Below are 20,495 nucleotides of genomic sequence, written 5' to 3'. Positions count from 1 at the left end.
GATCAATAAATTTGATACAGGCAGTAAGCAGGGGAACAGAATCCACTTTCTATATTCTCTGTGTGTTTAAGGGAATACACCTACTTCCTGGTATTGAACTCTGACATGAGATTAGTTACACAAAACAGACAAGTTTAGCTTCAAAGCTAACTCTACACTTACTCATTTTTGACGAAAGCATACTTATTGATAGTTTCTGCCACATCACGGAAGAGAATTTTAGAGGTAAGCGTATACCCATGGTGCACTACCGGCTCTCCATCTGGACCATCCCAGCAATCCACTATGAAGACAAAAAAGCTATACATTAAGAGATGCCCATGATCTTACATTTTTCTGCTGATCTTGTTTGCCAACAGAACTCATGTACACCACTCAAACGTACAGGTGTCAGGAAGGTTCATTCAATCCATTACAACTCTCCAGTTAAGTTAACACTAACAAGACTGTCTTTTCATATACTAAACAAAATATCTGCAACCTTAGCCTGCCTCCCCCTTCTTACATTAAACTCATTTTTTACCGATACACAAAATTACAAAGGTAGAATAGATCAAGTAATGTTCACAGCTATCTATTGGGAAAGCAGCTTCTGCAGACTTTTCCTTTTTCTTTTCTTTTTTTTTTTTTTTTTTTTTAATATCTAGCCTTTTTTCCCCTTGCGGTTAAACTTGTGATTGATGACTAAGTGTGTAGTGGGAGTAGCACTGAGATCATCACATGCCAATGTGAAATATGAATGGATTGAGACAATAACACTTCTAATGCGTTAGTGTGGTCTGGATTTCCATCAAACTTGTTACTACTGCTGCCTCTATAGAAAGTTAACTTCACAAAAGGCAAGCTACAGGGCTCTTACCTACACTGTACAGTATCTACATGAGTTCTGAAGTGAGGCAAAATAAAATACTATTGCGCTAGAGGGAACTTTCCTACAGAAGAAAATAAGAGTGACGGACCACCCAGTTTTTTCAGGTTAATTTTTCCCATCTAATTCCAGTGATGGGTTTTGCAATATACATTACATTAATCATACAAAATTAATACTGACTGAGTTTAGATTTGTCAAAACATCCAGAGAAAAATAATGTTTTGTTACTATTTAAATCAAACAGAATTTAAACAACAATCCAACACCACCCCCAGGCTATCAGACAAATAAACAAGCAGCATCTTGTTTTCTTACACCAGCATTCAGCCAACAAAGCAGCATCTTATGTCTGTTGTGCCTGACCTAAACTGCATTTTTCAGCTGAGATGTTGACAGAAACACACACACAGCTGTGCTGGCAGAAGGCACTATTTGCTCACCCGTCCTTTTCCTCCAGTCATTTTTCCACTGAAACTAGTAAAATAGTGAAGCATTAACACCTTATTTGTCACTGACTGTGCTGAAAGGGAATGTCTGTCCTACCTCTCACAGCTACAAGTCCCACCAAAACGTACCTTCAATACATCGACAGCCATCCTGCAGCACCCGCGCGTACATCTCCACTCTGGACTGGGACAGCAGCTGGTCTCCCGTCAGGTACGTGTTGTGAGATGAAGCAATGAAATAGTTACAGAGGGGCTGATCCATGTCCTGGTGCACTTCGCAGTGCAATGGGTTGAATACGTCACAAGCAGGACTGCGCATGAAGTTGGTGAAACCTTTGAACAGAGGAAGGTTTGCGTGGATGCCGTGCATCTTTCCAAGCAAAGGATTTGCACTGATAGCTGTGTTTTCCCATTGTGCTTGTTAGTGTTAACCCCTGTCCCCAAACCAATGAATCACACAGCCTTCACACCCCATATTTTCAGCACATAAACTGCGGTCTAGGGCTTCCCTACTTCTTTGCCCACTGAAGATGCTGCATAGCCTCAGTCCACCGCTGGCATAAACCCAGGTCATTCTTTTTGGAATACTATGGAAGTTTATTACCTTCAAGAAGAACATGCTCCCAAGATCCAAATCTTGTCCCTACACAATTTGCTTTGAATTAGAAAATAAACTATAATCTAGAAAAACACATTCATGACTGCCCCCCCAAAAAACAAAGCACTACACAATCAAGAAGTATTTGCAAAACGTGGCAGTGAGCTAAGCTTGTTCAGAAATAAACCAATTAACAACCAACAGTAAAACCAGAACTTAGGATTTAAATATAAGCACAAAAGTAAAGAATAGTAGGTATATAGAAGGCCAAGTAAAACCACACATCTATATGCCCACTAACCAACTGTTTTTAGATCAGGTGTTTCCTTCAAACCCGCAAGGAGCAGACGACAAAAATGCACGCCTAATATTCCTCTGTAAGTGTGGAGAGCCTCCCTATGTCAAATCCAACAGCAAAGACAAATTCTGGGCAGCAGAAGAGATGTAGGATACGATGCCTGGAAGAGCACAGGTTTGGTGTTCTGCAGATCCACAGAAGGTACCATGGATAGCCAAGGTAGCAGCCACTTAAGGAACAGACAGCATGGGGATCTGGGCTAAACAATTCACTGATTTAGCCATTTTTACTCTAGTTTACAGTTTTCTCTATGCTGCAAGCTGATCTGAGGAAATGGTACTGGTTTATAGCACTACAAATCAGATTAGAATCAAAACAGAGAAAGTTTTAAAAAATATCTCCTTTGAGAATGTGAAATGTAAAATATTTCAAAAATGACGGTGTACACAATATCAACCCTGAAAGCAACTCGAACGTAAAAGGAGCAGCAGTAAGATTAAAAGGAACATAAAAGCTTTCATAAATATTTTTTAAATGTCACTGCTTGTTCATTTTGCTTTCCTTCTGTCACTGTAAATTTCAATGAATTGCCCAGAGTCACGCCAGAAACTTATTTCAGAACCGTGAGGCTGCACCCAGGATTTAAGTGCTGTGTGGAGGAATATTTCCCCCCCACTCCCTAGAGAAATCACCGTGTAAATTATTCTGCTTCGTGAAAACTATCTTCTGGGCAAATTAACAGACCATAGTATTTAATCTGTTTTATTCCAATTCAGATTTGAATTTGATACTAAACTAGATTTTGAGTAAATATACCGTCTGCAATTGCTTCAGCAAACAAGGTGAATAAGTTACAAAAACCCAAGGAAAAAGCAACTGTTCCTATTTTATTTCACATAAGCATAAATCAATGGAGTGTACAGCAGTGATTCCAACCCTACAGAGACAGAGCAGAACGCAAACTTTGATGTATTACTTTGGTTAGAATGTAGTGTAGTATAACTACATTTGTACTGCGCTATACAAATATACAGTTAGCCATAAAAACATGCAAGCCTGAAGCCCTCAAATTACCGTGGTGTGGCTGTGATGTATGGCTGGGTGATGTATCGCTGCCTGATGGGCAACTGAGCCCACCCACTGCCATCTCCCACAACCCACAACAATGCACCTGTACTGCTGACTGCTGGTTTCTTCTGTCATCTGCTGTCACGGTCATCAAATATAATAAGATACTTGAAAATACTGTTAAGGCTTTTCTATCCCACTATAATTGATCAGGACATAAAAATAATTTAGAAATAAAAGCGTTACCTTCAATCCCAAGAACATTTTGCTCCTTGTTTTCTTCTGATACCTCAAACTTCTGTATGATGTCAAGACAATATTCTGGTGTCACGTTATTCATCTGCACAGAAAGGACAGTGTTGATGTATTTATTTTTTCTACTATGTGACCAGCATGTCAAAACCAACTTCAGACCTCTGGGTCCCATGGAAAACCTTCTAATCAAACACTGAGCTCAGTCAAATAGGAAGAGGATAGACCCTATGGTAAAAGGACTTGATCTGATTTTTTGTCAGTTCTCCACACGCCACGTGGACCTTAACTTTTCGGAGAAAAATAGGAATGAGAGGTAGTGATTGCTGTTAAAAGTTGTCATTTCAGCTTAAAAGATAAAAAAAAATAGCTGTTCAGCACAATTAATAATAGTTGCATTGGGCAATCGTGCTGAAATGAGAACTATGATGTGATATTCCTTAGTACAATCTACTTAGACATGTTAAAAAAAAAAAAAAAAAGATTTGGCAGGGTTTGATTTCATTTACACACATTTTCCACTCCTGCAATTTCATTACTTTCAAGAGACTTCATTCTCTACGAGAGTAATATACACGCTATGAGATAAATAATTAGATTGTGAAATGAAAAGCAGCAGTCCTTCAGAAACAAATAAGAGTTTTGTCACCAGCTTCAGCTAGCCCCCAGCTGAAGTCCTGACTAATGGGGCCAGAGCACCAGAGGTGCTTGTATTCCTTCTAAAGTCAGAGGGAAGTAGCTCTCATCACTCACCTCATCATTTTTTCACCCCTATCCCCCCTCTACTAATTCTATCACAGGATGGCAATAATGACTCTAAAATCTTTGGCAGCTTCTCTGTACCAATGTTCTGCTTAGTGCCTGCACTCTGCCCCTGTTGCCAAAGGCAGCTCCAACACCTGCCTTGGGATGAAGGCGCGGGGCAGGCTGGAAGCAGGGGCCGGGCGGCTCCTCTCTCCCACCGGGTGCCATCTCTGCTCGCACGGCTGCGGCAGGAGGGAGACAAGCCACCCTGCAGATCAGGCAACGTTTATTGTTTAAATCCCCAAATGGTCCCTTTGGGAAGTGTTATTTTTACAGACGGACTTCTCTTTCAGCTGGCAAAACCAATCCCATTCGCTGTGCTCTGCCCATAGCTCCCTGTTCCCAGCATCCAACAAATGCCAAAGCATTTGACACCTTCTCCAAGTAGCTGACCCTCGATCTGGTCTTCTGTAAGGGGCTGATCTTGCCAAGAGCTGAGCTCCCCCTGAGAAACATGGGTGCCATGACCAACAACCTTATCTCCTAACAGCCTAAATGCAAAGAATAAGCAGAGGATGGCACACCCAACAACGTTACGAGGACAGCTGTGGGAGGAGAGCGAGCAGTTCAACTCAGATGGCACCTCAAGCTGAAAAAAGAAGTATTCACATGGCAAGAGAGGTTTTCCAGCCTTATTCCTTCCCTCTGCTTTTCCTCTTGCCCAGGGAAGGCAAGATCCAGCCCGTCTGCCTCTCCGAACGTTTTATTTATATCTCCAGCTAAGCCGGCAACATGAGACGCCCGCTGGAATTACACTGGGTAAGAGGAACGAGAACAATTTGGTAGAGAAAATAACTGATTATCCCAGCTCAAATAGATGTTGCTGGTTGATTGCAGGCACTATTCATAGCAGCCCTCCTTCAGCACAGGCTGGCCAGAATTAACTTTTTCATTATCCCACACCGCTCCTTGGTGTCTGAGTGGCAGGGTGCTTGTGTGCTCTGCGAATGAAAATGTCTAATCTGGCCCAAAGCTGCATCTGTTAGGGAAAAGGCCACTGATTTGTGCTTTTTAACTGTAGCTTAAGAGAGATTATGACTTAGGATACTAATATAAATATGCATTAATTAAGTTTTAAAGTCCTTCATTAGAAGGCATACCGCATAGCAGTGACTATCATCAGTGATTAAATACGTAGATACAGGGACTGCTGAAGATGGCCCACCGTGGGATTTCTAAAACCTCTTTATATGGGATCATTTTTTAAATTCCTAGTTAAAAGCTTTCATTTTGATATGGCTACACTCCCTAAAAGAGTATCAGCCTTTGAATGACCAATGAGATCTTGTTTTTTAAGTAAATAAACTAGCAATCATTTTACCCAAAATAAAATCCTACATAAAATGCAACATTACCCCTAACCTTCTGCATAGAATCAGGAAAAAAGAGCAAAATCACTTTTGATTTCATCAATTTCTTTGGAAGCAGGTCAGGCAAATCAATTGCCAAAACTATAACGTCATCAGAAGGTGCAGAGCATGGCAGTGCCAGGTGATGGGAGAGCTCTCCTACAGAGGAGCGTGAATCACCCTGGTTTCCCATTCTCGTGGGAAATGAAATAAGAGAAAACAATGTAAACCAGAAGAGTAGCTGGAAAACAAAAGTAGAAGAAATTAGAAAAGAAGTGCAGTGCTAGTGACAGGTGTTCCCAGACAGGATGCCAACCACGCACTGATAGTTCAGCCTTCAGCTGTTCGCAGCTAATTATTCTATAAGAAAAACAAAACATAAATAAACAAAGCAAATCCGTTCTTCCAATCTTGATGCAATATGTTGATATAAAAAATGCTAACATATGGAGCCATCACACAAATCAGTTATACTCATAATTCTTTTGTATAAGCATGAGAAGAGGGAAGGCATCAGCTGGCTTTCTGGTTGAGAGCCTGTGCTGCTGCACTAAGGTTGCTGCAGAAAGCAGAAGGGCTGACCAGATATGACCCTCGTCTCACATCAACAACCTCCACAGCCTCTCTTTTCAAAGTTCCTGTACCAACATTGATATTCTCATCGTTTCCTACTCCTCCCAGGATGCAGGTTCCTGACACCCTTCAGCACACGCTGCCTCAGCTCGCAGCCCAGCGCACGCCGACATTCCCTGACACATGCAGCCTCGTTACACTCCTGCAAAACCAACTCCAAGGGAGCATGTAGAGTTGGTGCAAAACAGTCATTTTCTTAAAATGCATTTAATCCCCATTTCTTACTGCTTCTCGTCAGATTTTCAGCATTTACCAGATCACTAATTGTTCCTGTGCACCACCTAATTACTACGGACATGCAGTAAGAGTTGGCTGAGACTCTCAGGCAGACTTCAAACACACCAGCCCCCAAACTGAATAATTAAGGAAAGCTTTACGTAATTACAGGTGTGTGTTCCCAGGGCTTAATTGTTAGGAAATTACTCCCTGTTTTGTTCAACTAAAATGAGTGGGGCAATAGTTTTGCGGCCAGTTTCATCCAGGCTGCATGAAGGTCCCTTTAACCTTTTAACCACCAAAGACACCGGCTTGGTGCCAAGCTGGTGGTGTGCTGAGAACAGTCCGTGTGGGTCTGCATGCAGGAGCACGAGGGCACAGCATTCATGGAGCACTAAGTTTTCCTGGAGCACACAGAGGGTGCTGTTGGGGGAAAGATCTCAGCAGGTTGTCCTTTTCTCAGCACTAACAAAATGATATTGCAAAATACCAGACCCCCAGCCAGCAGCAGGTGGCCAGCAGGCACGCAGGAGACCCTTTTCATATGGATTCTCCTGCTCTCAGAGAACCAAAACCAAACATCTCAAGTTTACAACACCAAAACAGCCTTGTAACTGCATGAAACCATGAGCAAGAGCAACAAAGAGTTGCACCACGATGGGGCTCCAAAGAGCCAGCAGCATGAGGCCATTCCCCCCGCTGGGCAGGTCCAGAACCTACTGCAAAGCTGCTCTTCAGCAGGGAAGACATTTTCAGAGCCCATTTCACACATTACTCAAAGACAAGTATGAGCCAAACTGTCAGTCAAAAGCCCCTGGAGATCCTGCTGTGGAAGTGATCTGTCATTTAGCAGGAGAGCAGCTTCTGGATGGGACCAGTTCAGACCCCGATCGATCTATTAGGAAAGGGCACTCCCAAAGGGACAACCCGCAGGCGTGCAGATGTGACTGGACATCCACTTCTAGGAAACCAGCCTATTTTATGCCTGTTTTCTGCTCCTCTGACATTTGAAGCCATAAAACTGCAATTTCAATTGCAATGAACCGAGTTTAGCTGCACCTACATGGAAATAATCCTGTTTCACAGGCTCTTAGGTGAGGGCAACAGGGTGTTCTCCTAGGAAGGCCAGCTTAGCAAATTGACCAGAACCAAACCAAACCAAAAAACACTTATTCTATCCTCAGTCAGCAGAATATTCAAAAGTCTTGCCCCAAAATAGTAGCAGATGGAGTTGGACAGACCACCCACAGTTTTCCAAGCAGTCAGACAAGAGCAAAAACTCGATGCTCTTTGGTTGAAGGCATTTTAGAGCTGCATTATGATCTGAACCATTACCAGCTTTTGAAGGCAATCTTGCCTTGCCTGAGGTCATTGCTATCACATTTGTCTTCTGAAAACAAACAAAGGTAAATGTGCTTTAATACTGCTAATAATGGCGAGTGAGAAGACAAGAGGGAAGAGGCAAAAAGTGCAAGATGCTTCTAAAGTACGCTGCCTGCAGGTTCACCTAAGGAAGTCATGCTTCTTTTTTCCCCCCTCTCAGAAAAATGTCAGCAGAGTGTTTACAGCTGACAGCCCTGCCTGTGTTTGGGATTTTGAGCAGTGTGTACACAGAGGGTGGGTTCAGTATGTCAGGCTTTACAGTCAGCTTCATTTTCCTGTTGCATCAGTAGTTTCCTGATGTCCTTCCGCACCCACGGAGAGTGTTCTCTGCCTCTTTCATGTGTTTTTCCTCCCGTTCTGGGTACCTCCATGCCCCTCTCCTCCCACTGCCCTTCAGCTGTTCCTGGGCACTTCAGCATCTTCGTGCATGTCCTCCCTGGAGTATCCAGGTAGTATCCTGGACACCTGACCCTTCTGAACTTTGGCAGGTTGCTGTGATATCCGTCTTTATGTTGCATCACAAAAATACAGTCTTCCCTTAGAAATACAGATCTCTTGTGAAAAAAACAACTGTTCCCCACGCCCCTGCCCCAAGCTAAACATTTTCCACATAATCCTTTCCCTATACTTGGATTTATATGCACGTACATTTCCATACCTTTTGTTCCACCTTTAGAAACTGAGCAAGTTCTTCAACAGTGAGGTGATCCTTCTTGTCACTGTAGCTTAAGAGCAACAAGTAGAGATCTCGACGTAAGGACATCATCTTGTAAAACACCGAAAATTCTTCAAAATTTAAGGTTCCTTGGTTCTCATCTGTGTCAGCTTCCTAAGAGGTAAGGACACTTAGGTAAGCATGCCAGAAAGTAGGTGAATTCAAGGAATAAAGCAGAAGAGGATTTATGTACAGAACAGAAATTTAATAAATTCTAATCTGCAAAATTCTGTTCAGACTCAAAGCCTACTACACACAGGCTAAAATAACTGCAAAATGATAATACTCTCTATTGGATTTTTTGGAGAAAACAGTTCCTGCACTGAAGCCCCAGGTTCCCTATGGAGATCTCAATTCCACCTTCAATTTTGAATTTGCTCCCCACGTGAAGAAGCACACGCTGGGCTTTCTCTGATCTGATACTCTCCTGTACGTCTTGTAGTTATCCTGGATTACAACATAGCAAGGAACATAATAATTTCACTCTTTGGCTTCCTCTAACAGAGTCTGACATTTAAAAACATTCAGAGCAAGCCACGGTCTTAAATTAATGGTAATTCCAGCTGCAGCACTCTGAGCCCCCCGTCAGCTCCCTGCAGGGCGTCCAAGAGCCAGCAGCACCGAGCCTCGGCACCAAAACAGAACCCCGGTAGCCCCAGCCTTGGTTGTGGTTTTTGTTTATCCTCAGAGGTAGCAAGAGAAGAAAACAGTACTTAAAGTATGTTAATACAAGGTTTTTGCTGTGAACATCTGCCTAAGAGGATTGCTTCAGATTTCCAAAACAAAGAGTGTATTCTGGGGAGCTGCTGTCAAACATTATCCAGGTCCCCACAATGACCAAACTTCAGGGGAGCTACAACTCTTGAGAATGCAAGCAGATGATGTAGGCAAAGTGAAATAAATGTGTAGAGACTTGCTGTTGTTCCTACAAGTAACATCTTTCATATATTGCTGCAATACAATGTTTTGCCTCTCGTTATGAAACCCGTGGCCTTTTCCAAGCAGCGTTAAAGTGCAGGTCACAGCGCCTGCTGTCAGAGCCCTTTCAACGCTGACTTGCCTTTGAGCCCGAGGGCTTGTCTCCTCACAGGTTTACCAAACAAAAATTCCTCTCTCCAAGGAAAGAAAGTATCCCCAACCTTGTTATCATTTCCTCCTTCTCAAGAAAGCTCTTCCAGTTCATGCTCAGTCACCTTCTGGGCCAGAGGAGCTCGTGTAATAGCTGGTGCAATGAGCAGACCTAGTCTATTTGCATTCCAAGGACCAAATTTTACTTCCCCTACACAGAAACCACTCCGCTAACATTCAGGCATTTTGCTCTCCATCATGTCCTTGGCTTATCTTTCCTTCCTACCTTGTAAACCATTTTCTACCAGCCCAACTGTAACTGTTTTCAGACAACAGAAGTAAAATATAAAATAAAAATTATTCTGGCTAAGAGAGGAAGTTTTAAAAAGAACCATAATCACTTTCATAAAGCTAGTTTCTATTAAATAATTTTCCACAAAGGAAATTAAAAGAAAAAAAAAAAAAAAGATTTCAATAGAAGCAGAGCAACCATCACTGCCAGTGTAGAATAATTCAGGTCATAGCAATGAAAACAATAACGCATCTAAAGAGTAAAATTAATGAATTGTCTTCTGTGAGGTTTGTCTTGTTAAATCAATGTTTTGATGCACCCTTGTCTATAAAAAGACAAGACTTGGGAAACAATCTGAGATGCTGGAAAGGACAGGGCTTTAAGTCCCAGCTTTCAGACCCTGCTGTGGTTCTGTACAGAAGAAGACCGCAACTGGCACTGTCTTAGCCCAGTGAAACCCCGTGCTAGAGGCCACCCACCTGAAACATCTGCCGGACCTTCCTGCGGGGCAGGTTAACGTTGAGTTTATGCATCAGCTGGTGGATCTCTTCAATGTTCAGCAGGCCGTCTCCGTTCTTGTCAGCCTCCTCAAAGGTTTGTTTCACCCAGCTGCAAATGTGTCAAGGAAACGTACAGGAGCGTGGTCTCCTCCTGGAGGAGGGAGGCAGAGCAGCTGGGCAGGACGAGGACAAGACTTCAGCTCAGGAGAATGAAACTCGTCCCCAGCTCTTCTGGGCAGGAGGCTGAAACTCCTGGAAAAGAGCTGGTGGGACCCACATGCTTCTCCCTGTGCTGATGCCTTTAGTTGCCTGAAGACTTTAATTTTCACTACTGTACCCCTTGTGGTACCACTTGCTATTGTACCTTTTATCAGGTATAACGAAGAGTGTTGACCTTCCTGGAGTTAATATCTGGGGGCTACCTGCTTTGTGACTCACAGGACGCCAGCCCAGCTGCCATCCGTATCAGAGAAGGCAACCTAATGCAGGTGGATGGCTTAATGGAGACTTGGTGAATCCAGGCCAAGTACATTATTACGAGCCTGAGGTTTCCTTAAGAATCTCATTAACAATTAAACACTCCTGTTTTCCACGTTCTTTCCCCCAAGATTGTTACACAGTTCTTTCATCCGTACCCTTGTTATTTATCCATCTTTGGACAACTTCTTTAACCACCGCCTTCCCTCTAATATCTCTGTCCTCACCTTTCATGTCAGGTGTCCCACAGGGCAGCAACAAGTGCATACAATGATAAATTGTACAGAGAGAATGGACAGCAATAATACATTTGCTGTTTCTCCCTGCACAAGGACAAAGGGGTATCAAAACCAGCAGCTGTCAAGGTCAGAAAACAGGCTGTGATTCTGCACACTGCGTACAGCTCAGCTCTACTAAAACTTTTCCTGGGACATTCTGCAGCTTGATGTCTGTTCGAGGTGGCACTCAAACAGTTTTTTCCCTTACCCTTGCTATGGACAGAAGTTTCATTTAAATGCTTAAAAGTGGCACTGGTTTATGATGATCACTTGTAGTTTGGTTCACAACACTAGCTCCTTTGCTCCCTTATTTCTGATATTGAGTATATTCTCAAAGGAGAAGCTAAAGTAGTTTTCAAATATTGCTGGGCTTGCTCTGATATTTTCCTGCACCTCCCTTAACTCTGCGTGAACTTCTCTGCTTTCTAACCAGTGAATTTTACCTCCTTTTTGCACATATATTCCTTTGCAGCTTTTCCTAAATCCTTGCTCTAGCTGGAGCTGTTACCGGGTCATTTTGTCTGCAGTCTCCCAGCTGCCGCATTTGATAACACAAACAAGACTTGAAGTGATGGTTCACCATAGAGCAGATATGTGCAGCTCGGAAAAAGTCATGGATAAATATAGCAAGCTGAGTGTGTGTGCAGCAGAGCATGCAATATATCCCCCAAACGGATCTGTGCCTATCTTGTATCAGAATTAAACACTGAAAATATGAATTAAATACCGTGTGTGTATATTCTCCAGCAGGAGTATTTACAAGTGATTGTTTTGTATTCTTCCACGTGGCAGGAAAGAGGTTACAATTATAATCAAGACTTTTTTGTTTGTTTAGGGGGAAGAGTGTTCTTTATATTTGACACACTAGTAAACACTCTGTGAAAGAAAGCACATCCAGAAAATATTCAGTGAGCAGTCTTTGCCAGAAGTTCATTTGGGTTACTAGGCTAAAAAGACATTTAAGGAGCTTTAAAGATTTGTCATTCTGACGATCAATGGAGGCTGAGCAGTAGGCACAGATATCTGACACACCCCAAACAAGAGAAATGGAGAGGGCCTGAAGTCACCAGGCAATTTACCAGAAGACTCAAAAAAAAAAGTTCACGTTTCAGCTGTGCAGAGGCCAACAAATTCAAGTCTCCCATCAGTTCCCATATCTTGGGAATGGTGCCTTCTAATGGGCATTGCAATTTACAGTGGGAGAATAAAGGCACAGGTGGGCAAACAGAAGAAGACAGAAATCCTTCCCTGGCGGACACCTCAGGATTTTCACAGGTGGCCAGTAGCACAACGAACCCCAGACCCACTAGGCTGCACATACTCACACACAAAATGTTCATTTTAAGGGAAGTATAGAAAAGGAACAGCTACAAAGGAATTATTTCTGTACCCTCCAGTAGGGATTTCACTAACAAAAAACACAGTTTAATCCAATTCCTAAGGCACAATTGATGTCTTATTGCACAGGTAAGTGTCCTCGTCAAATCTAATTAATATTTCTATTGCAATCAGTGGCAAAATTTTTGGCACTTATCTTGAGGTGAAATAACACCCAGTACCAAATGCACTAAAAAAATAAACAGGAAATACTGAATTGAAAGCCGTTGCTCAGGCTTGTAAAAGGATACTGATCGTGCGTTCTCTGTCGCTTAGCAAGCGAGTCCTCATCACTTATCCCAGCCATCAAATATTTCAGCCCCGTGATCCAGGTGCGAGCTTCCTCTGGGTTGGAGGTAATCAGATCCAGGGACTCCAGGTGGTTGCCGTGGTAAATGGTGAAGCAGCAGCTCGGGTCAAAGTTCCCCTCCGCATGGCGGTGGAAGATTTCGGACTGCCGGCCTTCGGTGACTTTGTAAATGGAATCGATGACAACTGAGGGGAAAAGGGAAACCAAAAATTAACATACTCATAATAATCACCCAGTTATTTTCTGCTTTTCAGTGATTTTGTATTATTCAGGCTAAAAACCATTAAATGATTTTTAATATTAGATCTTCACATCACTAAGGGCTTTTTGACACCAAGGCTCGTCCTTGCCTACACTGCACGCACAGAACAGCGGCCCTGCTCCGCTGCAGCCCTCAGCTGCCATGCCCGGTCCCAAAAGCACCAACTGTCACTGGCTGCAGCCTTGCCAATTGCTTGCTTTAAAATCTCAAGCCTACAGGACAATTCTCTGTATTTCCAGTCCTTATTTTACTTAATACACTGCTGATTTGAATTGCTAGTTTAAACCAGGAACAGTTTCAATGAGAAACACTGCTACACAGTAACTCTAAGATGTAATAATACCTAAAGAAAGTTATCAGTTGTTACAATGAAGAAACGTCCATCTAAGCTTTTCTGGTTCTATATTTAAGTTGTGGTGCATACATTTCAAATAGATCAGCATAGTTATTGGGTCCCCACTGAGTTTGTTCACAATTCACATGAGCACATGGAAAATGTCCACATGCCGCTGAACTACATTCCCTTCCTTTTATTCTCCCAAGCTTTTGGTAGGTGCTTAAACTCTACTCACACTTTTGACAACCTTCATTTTAAGTATCATCCCAAATTTAAAATAAGTGAAGAGCATTCATATAATAAAGCCAAAAGATGTTGCTCACTTTTCTGTCTGTAATTCAAGCTCTAATGCTGAACTGCCCCAGAAATTAAGACATTAAAAATTTACTTTTTGCCTTTTCACTTTTTCTGGACGGTCTCCATCGGATGCAGGTTCTGTGCTCATCCAGGTAGAAGAGACGAACGAGCCCTTTGGTTCCACTCTTCAGCTTAACCATCTGAGTCCCAGACTGCATAACACTCATGCATCTTTCAACTGTTAAGCAGAACAGAATAAATTCAACCAAATGGCCATCCAACTCCGCTAATAAAACGAGTTAATGGCTTTCAAACATCTCCCAGCCATAAAACATTTGCCTTTCACCTTCATGGCCAGGAACTGGCACTGTGCCACAGACATACCATTTCTTCTTCACAACCAGGCTCCACATCAGAAAATAAAGTGCATCTGCCAAAACACCTTCACAACAAAGGAGGAAGAAAACTCAAGCAAATACTGGAGGAAAATATTTTGTAGTTGTTCTGTGCATATTTCCTGTAACTATTTTGGTTTGATACTATTAGCCACAGCGCTGTAACTAAAACCCAGCACTCTGCCAGCTTTGAGTGGTCAGACCATTGTCCAAACTCCGTGTTCCCTTGGGCTCAGTAATCCCTTAGCTTAGATCTCGCTGTTTTGACACTGTTAGAACCGCTAATGGAATTAGAAATACACAATCCCTCCCCGCTGCTACACACGCATTTACAGCCTCTCCAGCCTGCTACCAAATTTCAAGCAGACACAGGGATAACTTCTCTTTATCAGTCCATCCCATCTGGGACAATGAGGGTTTGTTTCTCTTTGTTTTGACTAAGATAGCCCCATCTCCTCCACTTCATCCCTCCCACAGTTTTCCAAACTCTAGGCTCAAGATAACCTTTCCCCTTGATCTCAGTACACGTATATCCACCTTCCTAAATTCCCTTGGTTTTAACCCCATAGCCCCTCCTCACTTCATATCAGTCCAAATTCACCTCCTGGATGGTTTGCTTACACTCTGGCTCCCAAATAAAGCCCTTTGAGGCTGTCCCCAAGAACAGGCCGTGCGGGACCACATGGAGGTGCGAGCCTGAGCTGTTATCTACCCGCACACCGCACACAGGTTTTTATCTCACTGCCAGCGATCCATTGCAGCAAGCCTGGCTTAGGAAGAGGTTGAGCTATGAGCTACTCAATACAGATAATCTGCTTCTTTGCACCTAATCCGTAATCAGTTATTAATAAAAGTCTTAAACACAAGTAAGTTTCACATAAGTCTTTCTGTTACCGTCAGCTCAGCCGTGACAGAAATCAGAGGGGCTCCCCGGGGTGTGGTTGAGCACCACTAGCAAAAGGCAGCAGAAAGGGGACTACATTTCTTTCATAAAAGAAAAGCAGAAAATGGGCCACAAGCAGATAATTACAACTACCAGAAAACATGGAGAAAATCCTAAAAGACTTTACAATTTCTCCTGCAGTTTCAATGGCCCTCATGTTTCTGCATCCCATTTGTAATTAACACAGACACATTTCCCATACACATTTTCAGACAGACTTGAGAATCAAAGTTACATGAATAGATTTTAAAACACCAACACAGAAGAGTGGAAGAAATGCAGTTCCTGTGAATATCACAATATTCTCTGTTTCTCAGGTGCCACCTGCACTAAGCCCACGGCCTGAAAAAGCACCAGCTTTGTGCTTGCACTCTTGCAGATCTCTGGAAATACCACCCAGATGCAAACATCTCGGTCAGAACAGCAGAGGGGTAAGGAGGTTCACAGCATTGTTCCTATTGCACACGTGTCCGTAGCAGAAAGCTCCATGCCGTTCAAAGCCCCGCTGGGTTTCAATTTTAGAAGGCTTTTTCCTTTTTTTTTCCCCTTTCCAATTTACAAAATACACCCTCCTCTCCTTTCAGCTACCTATGAAACAGGCAGACACAAGAAACGAGGTCTTTTAAAACCTATTTTAGTGTGCTGATTTCAACCTCTGGAAGGGCATTTGCAAGAGGGCCCCGTGGGTCAGCACCTGAACGCAGCCAAGTGCCTGAACAGAGCCAGGGCAGGAGGAAGCTCCAGGAGAGAGGCTCAGGAACACTTTCACTGCAGGAACAGGAAAACGGGTTCCAGAAAAACATTTAATGCTCTAGATAAACCAGGAATACTGAAATAAATAAATAAATGTATAAAAATGAAGCAGCCCCTCAGGGCAGCCATATACCAGAACTCAGGGAAGCGTGACGTGCTTGCCACATTACGGTGTTTGACACAAGCACTCCCTGTGCATTTTTCTCCAAAGCCTGAAAATGAATTAAAGTTATAGACAAGAATACAGCATAGCTTATACTACAAGAATAAATAAAGTTCATTAATCCAGAAATTCAAAAAAAAATCACACTTATGCATTGTATATTTGAAGCATTACTTTCAAATGAAAAAAGAAATCTGAAAGCTGCCAAGTTACTTCTGCTTCCCAAGTTCAGCAAACCTTCCTGACAGCCTAAAATCACCCCAACAGACACCCTGTAGGTTAACGGGCTTTAACGATACCAAGAGACCAGGCTCCTTTTACCCTCCCACAACACTCATTTAGAGCAAACCAGACCTGAGTGCAGAGAGCATTTTTTAACGTTCAGATCGAGCGGTGACCGCCTTGCTCAGCAATACACGCATCTTTTCAGAAGGAGCTGCTTCTGTATCGAACACCAAACCAGATACAAACCCATCTGTGCCAGCTGGACCTTCTCGGAGGCGACCACGCTGCCCACCACCTGGCAGAGCCCCGAAGCCCGGAGGAAAGCCATCGGAGCCCAGGGCGGTCCGGATGCCCCCCGAAAGCTCTCAGGCTGGGCAGACAGCACCTGCCGAGGCTGCCTCTCGCCGCAGAATAAATCTCACTGCAGCCCACAAGCACTAAGCTGGAGCGCCCAGCACTGACCAGACGCGGCCTGACGTTCGAAAGCACTCTAATCCGCCCCAAATCAGCCGCCGCCACCTTCCACCCAGCTCCTCTAATCTGTCCCCGTGTGCAAGCGGGTCTTTAGCAAGCAGGGGATGGCTGAGTGCTGCCCTGGGGAGCAGCTCTTGCAGAAGCCACTGCTCTGGTGCCAGACTCAGCAGCCATCCCCTGCCCCGGCCCTGGTTCCTGCTCATTTCTGACTCATTTGGGCTAAATCCCAACAGCGGCGATCACAACGCACACACCTGCCCGCTGCTGCAAGTACTGGGAAGCCTTAAGGCATGCCGGACCCCTTAGTGGGCACTAGAAGGAAAATATTTAGGGAAATAAAGTGCTCTCCCTAGCCATACTTTAAGTATATCCAGGCACATGAGAGCAGTGAGGGAAGCAGCCATGGCCCTGAGCACGGCTCCCTAGGACACAGAGGCACAGATCAGCCCGCAAACAGAGCCGCACGCGAGGCTGTGCCTCGGGCCCAGCCCTGGGCAGCCTCCCTGGGTTAAAAATTCATATTTAGTTTAAAAAAAAATTAGCAATGGCAGCAGCAGGCCTGGGACTTCTTCCTGCTGTATTTTGGTTTGTGGTTATCCAAGGTAACGCTGTCAGCTAACTCCTAGTGGCAAAACTCCACTGCCAAGAGCCTACAGCAAAGCCTGTGGAGCACAGACTCTGAACAAATGGGATTTTAGCCAGTTTGATGGGGATTTCACTTCACGTTGTTTTCCAGTGCCTTCCAGGAACCACTGCCTGCATGGAGATGATGTTCGGTCTCCTGTCTTGTTTTTATGGACTGATGTTACAGCCATCCAACCAAATGAGAAGATTAAATAAGGCGAAAGAGCATTACCAAACAATGAGAAGTCTAATTGCCAAGGAGGATATAAATTGCGTTCCTAAATAATACGCAATCTGCATTAAGCCAACATTAAGCTTGAGGAGATGAAATAAACCCACAAAATAGGAGTCAATTCCAGTTGTAACATCAGCTCTTCTCCCTGCATTTTGACATTCCCCAGCTGTGCCTGTGTGCTCGGTAGCTCCGGCTCAGCGAGGCGCTCTGCGGGGGGGTTGTCAGTCTGCTTTCAGAGAAGAACAGCGCCAGAAGAGCCCCCGGCAGCAGGAGATGTTCCCCGATGCACTGCCAGGACTGCTGCGGGCATCGCCTGTGACCCTTTTGGTGCAGCTCCCTGAGATCCTACACGGCACCTGGGGCACCTGCACTGCTGTGCGGGGTGGAGGCTGTGGTGTGATGCCCAGACCCAGCCTGGGGAGCAGCCAGATGGATGTACGGGCTCGTTCCCAGGAGCAGACACTGGAAGGGTGTGATGAAACCAAACGCATGAAGCAGAGAACAGCACACAGTGACACTAGCACGATCCATGGTGGAAGATATTCTGGATGAGACTGAGAGCGTGCCACCCTGCTCTGCAGCCATCTCCTCGTCATGAGGATGCTCGGAGCCTTTACCCTAATGCCACTACAGCCTGTTACTGCCCGTCTGCCAGGGAACACGTCCCAGCTAAATCCCACAGGGCAGCGCCAACATCTGGAGCATCACGCAGCTCGCTGCTAATGCCACCAAAGCACCGCTGCCACCTTGGTGCGGGACAAGCAACAAGCCCAGGACAATGCTTGGAGGGAAGCCTGGGGGAACCCTGTCCCAGGTCAGGACTGTTTTAATTTCTGCATTTCATATTTACCCAGAACTTTATCTGCCCTGCTGTAACTCTTCCAACCCCTCGCAGTCTCTCACTCTTTAAGCTTCTTAGGGTGGATTTAATTATAAGCCCACAGATGAGCACTGGCACGAGGTGGACAATCTCCCACACCTCTGCAGACCTCAGCACAGCCTGATGAGTGGGCAGGCACTGCTGGAAACTGCGGGCGTTTCCAGCCCTCAGGGGAGCAGAGAATCCTAAAGCAAGGGGAGCAAGCAGCAGAATGCCAGCTGACTGCTCAGAACAACTGTGGATGGCCGACAGTCAAGGAAATTATTAAATCTGACGGACAACCCACGCCTGTAAATTCACCAAATAAATACGCAAACAAAAAAGGGGTGAAGCTTGAGAACAAAGGGGAGCAGAAGGGGAGAAAAGAAATTATCAGCGTAGTTTTAATTTTTCTTAGACCTGAGACCTACAAGGTATGTTTTTTTTTATTTGTTTGTTTGTTTAAAGAGACTTGGGATTGGCATCTCCCAGAAGTTCTGATTTTGAGTAATCCATATTTCCTAGTACCTGCTGGGTTAGCCTGCCATAGTGAGCTCGCTGGCGTGATGCTTCCAGGACAATCAATTTCAATGATTTTTTTTTCCATATTCAGAGTGGGAAGCTTTAGCTCTGTGCCTTCTCTCTGGCTGATACCTGACAGCACTGCGCAGCCTTTCTTGCTGGGGCAGCACCCAGAAATACACCAGAATCCAAACACTGACAAGCCTGGCAGTGCAAAAAAATCCTCAGGGGGAGAGCTCTGGTGCCTCCACAACCAGGAGGGCTGAGGACTGCTAAATTTCCTAGAAGAGCACAGAACTGGTCGTTTACCAACAGTGCAAATCATTTAGCCACACATGTGGCCAAGCGCCAAAATACGCCGTCACTTGATTAGAGTGACCAGGAAATGTAGGTTTATTTAGCAAACACCGTTACCGGGTTTGCACACCCTAACCCAAGGGCAAGAAGCAGCAGCAGACGGGGAGAGGCGGCGAACGGCTCCCACCACAGCCCCCAACAGGATGATGGTGGGGCAGGTCGCTGAGCTGGCTGGGTCACCGCGTGCTGCTCAGGGGTATAAAGCTGGCTCTGCCAGGGGCTGAGCCTCTGGACACAGCGGAGAACAGCAAGGCACAGGTTCTTTCTCTTCCTAAATCCCATGTTTGCCCTCTAAAAATACATAATGCAGGAGGATCACACACCTGAGAGCCAAGCATGCCTCGTTTTTAGCCTGCCTGTGTTGTAAGGGATTGACCATCACCGCTGTCCTTCAGTCCTTGATGCACTGCCCCATACTTTGGTGAAACACAGGTCCCACAGCAACCTGTTGTGCTGGGTCTGATTTATTTATATTTTTGCCCCTCCTGATATGCCACTCCTTTATATTTACCCCCCCAAAACCTGTCCAAGAAAACAAAACCAGAAAAACCCCAGCAGAGTGCCCCTACAAGCCTGCTCCCGTCCCCTCAGAGACGAGCGGAGGAGGCGCTGCCCCGGCTGCAGCAGGAGCAGAGCCTTCTGCTGCCTGAATTTAGCAGCACCAGCAGCACACCGCGGCAAGCCCGGCACCTCACGGCACCACAGCCTGCCCAGGATGGCACCGGGCTGCCCACAGCACCGCTGCCCCCTCGGGCTGCCGCACACATCCACACCAATCCCCGGCTGGGGCTCCCCTAGAGAGCAGGATGGGGAAAAGCGCAGCAGAGCTGAAGGTGGAGTTAATTAACCTTTAAATCAATGAATGAAGCCCACAGTCCGGCTGATGGTATGAATTAATTTATTCCCACTTCTCGGAAACAGTCATTTTCCTACCGAACGTGGTTATCTATTCTGTTCTCAAATTACCTGGGCGCAAGTCACCCACAGTGAGTCAGCTGCGGGCAAACAAAGAGCTGACAGTCTCCGACACCGAGGTAATTTTATTACTGACAAAACGCATTGTGCCTTCGAGCTCCATGCAAAGCAGTGTTCCTGCTGGCAATGTGTGGACACG

The 20,495-nt window shown here is 44.8% G+C and overlaps 1 protein-coding gene across 4 annotated transcripts in view; it reads right to left on the bottom strand.

Moving 5' to 3' along the window:
- PLCH1 (phospholipase C eta 1) overlaps positions 1-20,495 on the bottom strand; it is a 64,052-nt gene that overhangs the window by 23,517 nt on the left and 20,040 nt on the right. For all 4 annotated transcript variants that reach the window (XM_084529175.1, XM_084529176.1, XM_084529177.1 and 1 more), the window contains exons 4-10: positions 13,923-14,069; positions 12,877-13,120; positions 10,473-10,602; positions 8,577-8,747; positions 3,528-3,621; positions 1,447-1,650; positions 163-283 (exon numbers count right to left, since the gene is read on the bottom strand). In XM_084529175.1, the coding sequence (XP_084385301.1) occupies positions 163-283; positions 1,447-1,650; positions 3,528-3,621; positions 8,577-8,747; positions 10,473-10,602; positions 12,877-13,120; positions 13,923-14,069 (1,111 nt within the window). The remainder of the gene's footprint in view (positions 1-162; positions 284-1,446; positions 1,651-3,527; positions 3,622-8,576; positions 8,748-10,472; positions 10,603-12,876; positions 13,121-13,922; positions 14,070-20,495) is intronic.

Source organism: Aythya ferina, assembly GCF_964211825.1.
Source record: "Aythya ferina genome assembly, chromosome: 9".
NCBI classification, from domain to species: domain Eukaryota; kingdom Metazoa; phylum Chordata; class Aves; order Anseriformes; family Anatidae; genus Aythya; species Aythya ferina.
The sequence above is the reverse complement of the archived record's forward strand: the minus strand, read 5'-3'. Positions and strand labels throughout refer to the sequence as shown.